At 34.1% G+C, this 10375-nt stretch overlaps 1 protein-coding gene across 1 annotated transcript; it reads left to right on the top strand.

The window, feature by feature from the left end:
• The first annotated feature begins 293 nt into the window (after positions 1-293).
• LOC139888683 (carotenoid 9,10(9',10')-cleavage dioxygenase 1-like) lies at positions 294-3777 on the top strand. The gene is made up of 11 exons (XM_071871680.1): positions 294-398; positions 494-634; positions 728-830; positions 917-1176; positions 1996-2175; positions 2248-2326; positions 2395-2476; positions 2570-2632; positions 2721-2859; positions 2983-3489; positions 3667-3777. The coding sequence occupies exons 1-11, from the start codon at positions 294-296 to the stop codon at positions 3775-3777; spliced, it is 1770 nt and encodes a 589-aa protein (XP_071727781.1).
• Positions 3778-10375: the final 6598 nt, after the last annotated feature.

The following is a 10375-nucleotide window of genomic DNA, read 5'->3' as shown; positions in this document are numbered from 1 at the left end:
ATTTCCTCATATATACCTGAACAATTAACAAACATAAAGTTCTGTCTTATGCAACTATATAAGACAAGCATTTTCCTAAAAAAAAAAGTAACTATATTACGTGGATACTACTTATAGCATCTAAATGGTTGGCTCACTAATTAACTTATACTCGTTTAATTTGATACTTAAATACTTTATTCTTCTAGAGATCAATAAACATATTAAACAAGTCAACAATGTTTTTGTATATATCATTTTACATTTGTCAAAAACAATGAACATAACTTCAAAAAACGTTAAGAACAACCACCATGGTGACTTGCAACATCAATGCAATTCAAGTGCATTGTGTTCAGAAGCCATCTTCAATCACCCCTTTTGATCAATTCAAAACCCAACTCGTATCTTCTTTTAAGGTTAGTTATTATTTTCATACTAAGTTCGTCTCTATTTATTTTAAGTTCGAACGTAAAGCCTAACGATATGATATAATTCAAATTTCGATCAACAGCCATTCATGAGTGACTTGCAGAAACTTACTATAAGATTACAAGCTCCTCATGCCATGATCAAGAAAACATCTATAGAATTATTACACGCTTTTACAGATTCAGTGTTCCAGTTTATCGATCACCCATCACTCCCTTCTCAGGTAAAATGTAGACAGTCATACCTGTAGTTGTGAAAATACAAAAAATGATTTTAATTGATTTACTTAATGGTTTATCATAATGTGAACATATAGAGTAATTTTGCTCCGGTGGAAGAGATAGGAGAAGCGTTCTATATCGATGAAGTACAAGGAAACATTCCATATGATTTTCCGGAGGGTGTTTACATAAGAAATGGTATATACTAAAACAGTTTTCGTGCTTTATTGTAATCTTCTATAGAAATGGAATAATTAGTGTGAAGTATAATCTCAAATTTGAAGGTTCGAATCCTCTGTTTGGAGGATTAAAGTCAACAGAATCGATATTTGGGCGGTCAAGTCACATTTGGGTAGAAGGTGAAGGGATGCTTCATGCTTTGTACTTCAAGAAAGAAAGTGATGGAAAATGGAGTATTTGTTATAACAATAAACATGTCGAAACAGATACATTTAAGATGGAGAAACAAAGGAACAAACCTTGTTTTCTTCCTGCTATTGAAGGCGATTCTCTAGCAATTTTATCAGCTTATTTACTCAATTTGGTATGTTTATAGTCTGTTTTATACCATTGCTTTTAAGTGATATTAACCTGTTTTTTTCAAACGAACTATAACAATTTGTGGAAAAAATCTGCAAATTTGCCCTTGCACATCGTAAACGCAATCACGAATTTGCGTGTTGCTTGTGCGATGTGTAAGTAGCCCTATAAGATGGTTCGATCTTGCTAACTTTTAATACCGACTTGGAAATTGAGCTGCACGCAACACGCTACGTTTGCGATTTACACGTTACTAGATTGAGAAATAAAATACTCTACACACCAAGTGTTTGATAAAATGACTATACCAATTTTTTCAGACAATTAAACATACATTTGTTGTTCAAGTGTTTTCTCACGTGATTTAGCTTAGCTTCTTTTGATTTTATCAAATACAATGCAAGCTTTTATCCTACTTATGTAACATACATATTCACTTGTTGTAAACTTTTAATGCCAAAATCTAAGTAGTATATTGCAATCATGAAATGCATAATCTGCTCCTTAATTGATAGATAGTCTTTCTATTTACTGTATAATGCTTTAGCTCACAAATAATGAATTCAGTTTTTCCTTTTTGTGTCTCCCTTACAATTGTTTTTTGTTGACAAAAAAAAAAAAAAAATCGGTTGAGCCGTTTTGTCGAACACTTGGTGTGCAGAGTGTTTTGTCGCAATCTAGCAACAAGAAACAAGCAATTTGCATTTGCGATGACAAATTCAAAACTTTTTTTCTTGAGTAAATTCTTAAGAGTTCATTTGGAAAAAGGGCAATTTAGCTAAAAGTGATAAAGTTTCATTCGATGTTTTCTTTCTTTGGGTAGATGAGATTTGGGATGTTCAATAAATTGCTTAGCAACACAAGCGTTTTCGAGCATTCAGGCAAGTTTTACTCAGCAGCCGAAAACCATATGCCTCATGAAATAGACATTCTAACACTAGAAACACTAGGTACCTGGGATGTCGATAAAACTTGGAACCGACCATTTACAGCACACCCAAAGGTGAAAAATCTCTAACAATAAAGTTAGTATTTTTTTTTATACTTGCTTAAACTCTATGTTTTGTTCCAGTAGAAAGCTCCAGGTTCAGGGGAGCTTGTAATGATGGGCGTAAACGCAACCCAACCATTCTTTGAGATCGGCGTTATCTCAGGTATATACTCGATGTCAATTTCATTTCGGCTTACAGCTTTTATAAAGTTCTTTGATTAATAAATGCAGCCGAAGGAAACAAACTAGTTCACAAAGCAGATTTATATCTCGATAGGTGCAGCCTTTGTCATGATATTGGTGTTACCATGAGGTAAATTTGTACCAATTAGCAGTTGATTATAGTTCTATATTGTTTGCAGACACACTTGTCTCCAAATTTGATTTTTAATTCTACGTTTTGCAGATACAATGTGATACTTGATTTCCCATTGACCATAGATTTAAAACGACTTGCGAGTGGAGGCCCGTAAGCATCATTACTATGCTCTTCTTTAATTGTATGTTATGTATGTTTAGTATGAATAATTGATGTATATATTTTCTTAAATGGAAAGGTTGATAAAATATGATAAAGAAGGATATGCGAGGATTGGAGTGATGCCTCGCTATGGTAATGGAGATAGCGTTAAGTGGTTCGACGTTGAACCATGTTGTGTGTTTCATATCATCAATACTTACGAGGATGGCGATGAGGTAAGCACACTTCGGGTTTTAGATTTATAATATTACCAGTTGTTAATGTTTAGATGAAACTATTCTGTTTTTGAACTCTAATAATATTACCTTGATCTAATAATTTTATCATAACATTAACAGGTGATCATGTGGGCATTTAGAGCAAGAAACTCGATTATACCAGGACCTGATCTCGGGCTGAACAAGTTTGAATGGTTTTCAAGTCGTTTCAAGAACAAATGTGATACAAACTTGAATTCAGACGACTCTTTATTCACTAAAGCGTATGAATGGAGATTAAACATGAAAACCGGAGAGGTGAAAGAACGAAATCTCACCGGAAATTCACATTCAATGGACTTCCCAATGATTAATGAACAATTCACAGGACTTAAAAACAAATACGGGTACGCCCAAACTGTCGATTTGAATGCAAGTTCAATTTCGGGCATGGCTAAATATGGAGGACTAGTTAAGCTACATATGCAAGACACAATAAAACAAGATTATGTAAAAACCGAGTACCATAAGTTCCCGGAAAACACATTTTGTACAGGTGCAGCATTTGTGGCAAAACCCGGAGGTCTAGAAGAAGATGATGGTTGGGTTGTCACGTTTGTGCACGACGAACGTTTGAATAAATCTCAGGTTAGTTTATTCTATAATCGCTTATGGTACGTTTATTTATAGGTTTTAGTATACATTCACAACTTTGATAAATGAATGAATGCACAAATGTAGTGGATTTATCAAACGCAGTTTAGATAATGAAATATAACTGTACTGATTATCTTATAATTAACAGTTTGAAAATTGGTGTTACAGGTGATTATTGTAGATGCAAAGAACTTTACAAGTGAGCCAGTCGTTACGATTACATTGCCAGCTCGAGTGCCTTATGGTTTTCATGGCGCCTATATGCCGATGGTATTGTAACACGATAGCTGCTAACCGATGTATGCACAATAATGTCGAGAAAGCGGTTGGTTAATCTAGACAATATATCCCTTTTTAAATATTGTTCTTTGTGTATCATACACCGAGTTAATAAGATTGAGTTAAAACACAAATTGATAAAAAGAAGACAGAGCTTTTTTAATCATCATATTGTTGTATTGTTATTGATAATCATTAACAGATATTTTAATATTTAAACTTTACTAACAAAGTAACATCAAATGTTAGGTCTCTATATATTATGTACTCTTCCTAATTTGCTTCTGCTTCACATTTTTCATCAATCAAAACAAACTTTCATATCGTTAATTCATGTTGCTGCTGCAACTGCAACTTCTACTGTAGTGGTAGATGCCATCTTTTACGAGGAGTGTGTTCGTGTGTAGTATCCAATACTAAATTATGTTTTGTCAATTACTCCCTCTGTCCCATCTTAAGTGTCTACTGTTGACTTTTCAAAGTCTTTCTTTGTCAACTTTGATCGTAAATATTTTTATTTGTGTTATATAATATTTGATGAAAATTATATGGAATGAAAACACATTTAAAACTCAATTCATTCATATAATTTTTATCAAATATTATATAGTACAAATAAAAATATTTACGGTCAAAGTTGACAAAAACTGACTTTGAAAAGTTAACAGTGGACACTTAAGATGAGACGGAGGGAGTACTATTTCTTGTTTGGTACTCCTATTATTAGTCAGCATACAATCCGTCCGATCATTATTTAGTGATCGACCTACAATTATCCTTGAGCTTTTATGCTTGACGCATAAGAAGCGTACAAAGATACGCTTTTTAACCATTCAGTCATAGATGCAAAAAGACTCGGCGAGTGAACTGAACTTCAATTTACCGGCAACTTTATTAGTTAAGAAGAACTCTAGCAAGGTGGTAGAAGTACAATTATAAAGGCTTAAGAAGCCAATTAATCACTCCAAAATCCTTGAACTAATTATGTGTCCATGAAAAAGAATAACCATGAATAAAATCATATAAATCATCACATTTTGGTTTCATGTCTGGTGGGTGATAAATAAACTCGAGTTCAATTCCTGGCTATGCCAAATTCTTCAAAAAGGGAGTGTGACTAGAGGGCGCGGATAATGCGCAATTCACCTAGTACCAGGTTTCGCGCTCGGGAGGCTTGATTACCCGAGGTTTTACCTTCTATGGGGAGTCAATGTGTTCGTTCTAGGAGAGTTTCTTTGCTTACCCAAAAAAATACAAAACTCGATCCACAAAGATTAACCTAATTATATATACTAACTGTTTATTAACAAAAGTAAATATGATAAATATAATATAAGTGTCATCATTCTAACCATCAAAAGATGTGACTCTATAGTTTGCGCTATGGTAATCTCCTTATTTCTTTCCGAGATCTCGTTTCTGGAAGGCAGTTGAGACATAATGTCCATCTCGCAAGATTTCTCAGTCGACGGGGTCAAACTTGGTCAAAGCCACGATTTCTCTGATTTCTCGCTCATTGCTCGGGTTTTCTCGTAAAAATCTCGCATTTTCTCAAATTTTCTCGCTCATTTCTCGAATTTTCTTGTAAAATCTCGAAAAAGTATATATAAATGTACATATATTTATTTATTTATAAATCTATATTAAAAAAAATAAAAAGTCAATGCGCGTCATCGTCCAAAATCTTTTCGTGAGTCGAGATCTCCCCGAGATGTCGAGATCTTCAAAAAATGTCCAAACGATATCAAGTTCCCCAACCTTGCTCGCAAGAGATATGTTAAAACAACATCAGCAACACATCGTGAATGACCAAAGAAATGGTTAAAACCAACAAATTATGTTACGTACATCTGAGTAAAATATTAATTCTTTCCGAATAACTTAACCTTCATTGATTTTATATAATTATGATTCTGTCAAGTTGTAGTTACTGTTGAGAAAGATAAAAATGAGTGGGTATTATTTAGCATTCAAGTAAAAGGAACATATATCTAGGAACATATATCTGATTCAGCAGTAGCGACGTAAGATAAGAGACGGGTGAATTCCATATTATTCAAAAGATAAATTTACTGATGCAACATGGCACATGATTTTTCCCCTGCTATCGTTCAGAAATCCTAATGCATTTTGTCCACTCCATGCACCTATCTTTTTCACTATTTCTTAAACCCAATTATTGGAATTCTATGAGGGATAACATCCGTACATATTGTCTCCTAAATTTTGTTATTTTGAGGTTGAGTTTCGTGTGAAAAAAAATAATAGTTAGTGTATTTGATGTTATATATATATATATATATATATATATATATATATATATATATATATATATATATATATATATATATATATATATATATATATATATATATATATATATAGGGGAAGCAAATTTTTTTTTTTTTTCGTTTTTTTTGAATTTTTTTTTCCGGCATCAAGATCACACGAAAATATGAACATTTAGAAGAGACACTTCGTGATGAATGTTATTATTTAGGCGGGAAAACGATCGACAAAAATAACATTCAAGATAATATTGTTCGTGAAGAATATGAACATTTTTTTTTCATGTTTTGTGAAGTAAAATTTAGCCCGATTTAGAGTTTAGGGTTTAGGGTTTGGTGTTTTGGGTTTATGGAATAAACCCAAAACCCTAAACCCTAAACCGTTCGTGTTAAAAACTCAATCTAAATTCTAAATCTAAAGCCTAAATCTAAACCCTAAACCCTAAATTTCTAAACCCTAATATCTAAACCCTATAAACCCTAATATCTAAACCCTAATATCTAAACCCCAATAGCTAAAACCTCAAAATACGCTCGAAAAACACGATAATTGTTATATATTACTTCTTCGAGCGTTTTGCCGCCAAAATAAAAACATTTATCACAAAGTGTCTCTACTAAATGTTCATATTTTCATCTCATCTATAATGTTCGTGAACAAAGTTTTTTCAAAAAACGAAAAAAAAAACGTTTTGCTTCCCCCCGATTGGTTACTTCCCTCTTGATCCTACCCTTATATATATATATATATATATATATATATATATATATATATATATATATATATATATATATATATATATATATATATATATGGTCATAATCAAGAGGGAAGCACTTTTTTAGGGAAGGGGGAAGCAAATTTTTTTTTTTTTTTTCGTTTTTTGAAAAAACTTTGTTCACAAACATTATAGATTAAATGAAAATATGAACATTTAAAAAAGACACTTTGCGATGAATGTCATTATTTTGGCGGGAAAACGCTCGAATAAAAAAATTAAAACATTCAATGCATTGAATGTTTTGCTGCTGAGTTTATTTGCATCGTTTTGTTTTCATCTTGTGTGAAGTGTTTTTTTCGAATTTAGCCCGATTTAGAGTTTAGGGTTTTGGGTTTTGGGTTTTCGGGTTTACTCCGTAAACCCTAAACCCAAAATCCTAAACCCTAAACTCTAAACCGTTCGTGTTAAAATATTCAATCTAAACTCTAATTTCTAAACCCTAGACCCTAATTTCTAAACTCAAAACCCTAATTTCTAAACCCTAATAGCTAAACCCTAATTTATAACCCCCTAATTTATAACCCCATAATTTCTAAACCCTAATTTCTAACCCTTTAAAAAAAAACTAAGCAGCAAAACATTCAATGCATTAAATGTTTTTATTTTTTTCTTCGAGCGTTTTCCCGCCAAAATAGTGACATTCATCGCAGAGTGTCTTTTTTAAATGTTCATATTTTCATCTAATCTATAATGTTCGTGAACAAAGTTTTTTCAAAAAACGAAAAAAAATTACTTCCCCCCACTTCCCCCCAAAAAAGTGCGTCCCTCTTGATTAAATCTCTCTCTCTCTCTCTCTATATATATATATATATATATAGGGAGAGGATCCGGTGAGAACTCAATATGGGTGAGAACTCTGAGAACTCGAAATACACTTGAAGTCGAGCAAAAAACATACATTGTCGAGCAATTTTTGGGTGAGTCGAGCAAAAAATTTAAAAGCACAAAAATCAATCTTCGTTCTACATTCTTGTTGAAACAACCCAACCCGTATTCCATACGATAATTTTTTTTTATAATACACTTTTACGCGCCAATTAAATATGTAACCCATTCCACAAGTTCCATTTAAAACGTACCACAATTTAAATGTTTACAAAGGCACGAAGGTCATTAATTAAGTTTAATACAAGTTCGACCCACTACAAATGATAGTTTATATTCCAAATGACACTTCGAGCATGGTTTGGGGCTAAACTACCCAAAACGTTAGGCCAACTTCCAAAAGCTCCAACGAAACATCATCAGAGGACACCTAGTGCCCAACAACCCCTTTCCCCTTATCCGCACCTGCATCTAAAAAGATAAACAACGAGGGGGGTAAGCTAATGCTTCGTGAGTGCAACAATTATACATGTTCATATATAACCTACTTACTTGCAATCACTTACCATACCGCATACAAGCTAGCAATTCGATAACCATGCAAACATCATGCATAAACTACTATCCACAATTCACAAGAAGCTAGCAACAACAATAGCATATAGTTCACAATTTAATTATGCTAGATACGAATTCGCACAACCATAGTTAACCAATCGTACAAGGAAACGGTACTCGTAAAAGACCGTCGGAGTTCATAACATCCATTAGTGTTACTAAACACCGCGTAATCACTAATCCCCTGGGTGATGTCTTGAACACCGCGACTAACTCACCCCCATGACAATGTGGCGTCTTGAACACCGCGACGATTCCACATGTCAATCAAAACAATGAGTGGTGCCTTGAACACCGCGACATCCACTCCCATAACAATGTGGTGTCTTAAACACCGCGACAATACCACATGTCAATCAAACAATGAGTAGTGTCTCGAACACCGCGACAATACTACTCGTTACTTAGAATGTGGTGTCTTGAATACCGCGACAATCTCACATTCATACTACACAAATAAGTACATTATATACGTACACGCATAATTATTTCACTCACCTTGACACAAGGATGATGATTATGCACTTCCGAACTTCAAAGCAATGTACCTAATACATTAAGTACACCTTCAATATACAAACTAGTGGAACTAGCCACATTACTTACACTTGAGTATTTAATGACCCAATTTGCATTAAATAACTCAACTACACCAAAACCGCCCTTAATTGGCCAAGGCACATGTTAAATCACTAAAACTAGTGGTTTAAGGTCTACTAACTTAACCCAACACAAACTTAGGGTAATTCATACCCATTTCACCCAAACTAGGTCAACATTACTATTTTGACCCATTTCAACACTTAAACTTACAAACTTGGTCAACTTAACCCATTTACCATTCTTTCAACATTTAACAAGTGTTTTAGTGCTTAACAACACAATTAACACTTACAAATCTCATTTCATTTGACCAAAACCCTAGATTGTAGCTATTAGGGTTTCCTTTCATCAACTTAACCCAAATTCACCCATATATCCCCCAAATGGGTCTTACAAGTTCCAAATGAACCAAACCCTAGCATAAACTAATTAAAACTCAAAATATGGAGTAAAGACTTACCAACACTATCCACTTGTAGCTAAGAACAATGAGAACAACTTTAATTCTTGCTCCAAAGATCAACTCTCAATCCTTCACTCACCAATCTCACTTGAAATCAAATGGGTTTTTATGTTTTGAGAGAAATTGGAGAAAGAAAATGAAAAAGAAATGAATTAAATGAGATAAGTGGTGGAGATTTAATGCTCCAATCAGATCTATACGTAAAAAGATGAATTTGCCCTTGAACCACTTGTTTTAAAAACAAAATCTGGAACCAGCTCACCCAATGGGTCGCGGTGCGGCCCCAATTGTCGCGGCGCGGCAATTAACGTATTTTACGAGCTGTCTTAAATCATTCCTGACTCAGATTCTAGTTATTGGTCGCGGCGCGGCCTTCTACTCCGCGGCGCGACATTTAAAGGAAAACTCGACCCTTCTTAACATGCCTCCTGACTCTGGTTTGAGTTCAATGTCGCGGCGCGACAAAGGCTTCCACGGCGCGGCAATGGCCTTCAACTGGCCCATTCGACAACTTACACAACTTAATGATTTATTCAACTTGTACACCTTGTTCACGCTTCCTATGCACGTCTAAACTTCATATTTAGGTCTCACATGACTTATCACCATTAAAACTCATGTACTAACTCATGCATGCACACATTCTCAAGTATTTATACATATACGTTTATACAATAACTAACACAACAATTTATTTAATCACATAAACAAACGAGTTACAAGCGTACGACGATTAAGTTTGTACCTTTAAATATGTACGGGGAAAACGGGATCTTACAACTTTCCCTCACTTGAATCGGAGCGCGTCCTCGCGATCCAAGCCGCATGACAAGCCGGAAGATAAACCAAGACAAACTCTTCGGATTCCCACGTAAACTCGAAACCCTTTCGATGTCGCCATTGCACCTTGTAAGTTCTAACTTCATTGTTACGCAACAATTTAACCTTTTCATCAAGAATGGCTATCGGATCTTCAACGTATTCTAGCTTATTATTCAACGCAATTTCATCTAACGGCA

The sequence above is a fragment of the Rutidosis leptorrhynchoides genome, chromosome 1 (genome assembly GCF_046630445.1).
Source record: "Rutidosis leptorrhynchoides isolate AG116_Rl617_1_P2 chromosome 1, CSIRO_AGI_Rlap_v1, whole genome shotgun sequence".
In the NCBI taxonomy this organism is placed as follows: Eukaryota; Viridiplantae; Streptophyta; class Magnoliopsida; order Asterales; family Asteraceae; genus Rutidosis; species Rutidosis leptorrhynchoides.
The sequence above is the reverse complement of the archived record's forward strand: the minus strand, read 5'-3'. Positions and strand labels throughout refer to the sequence as shown.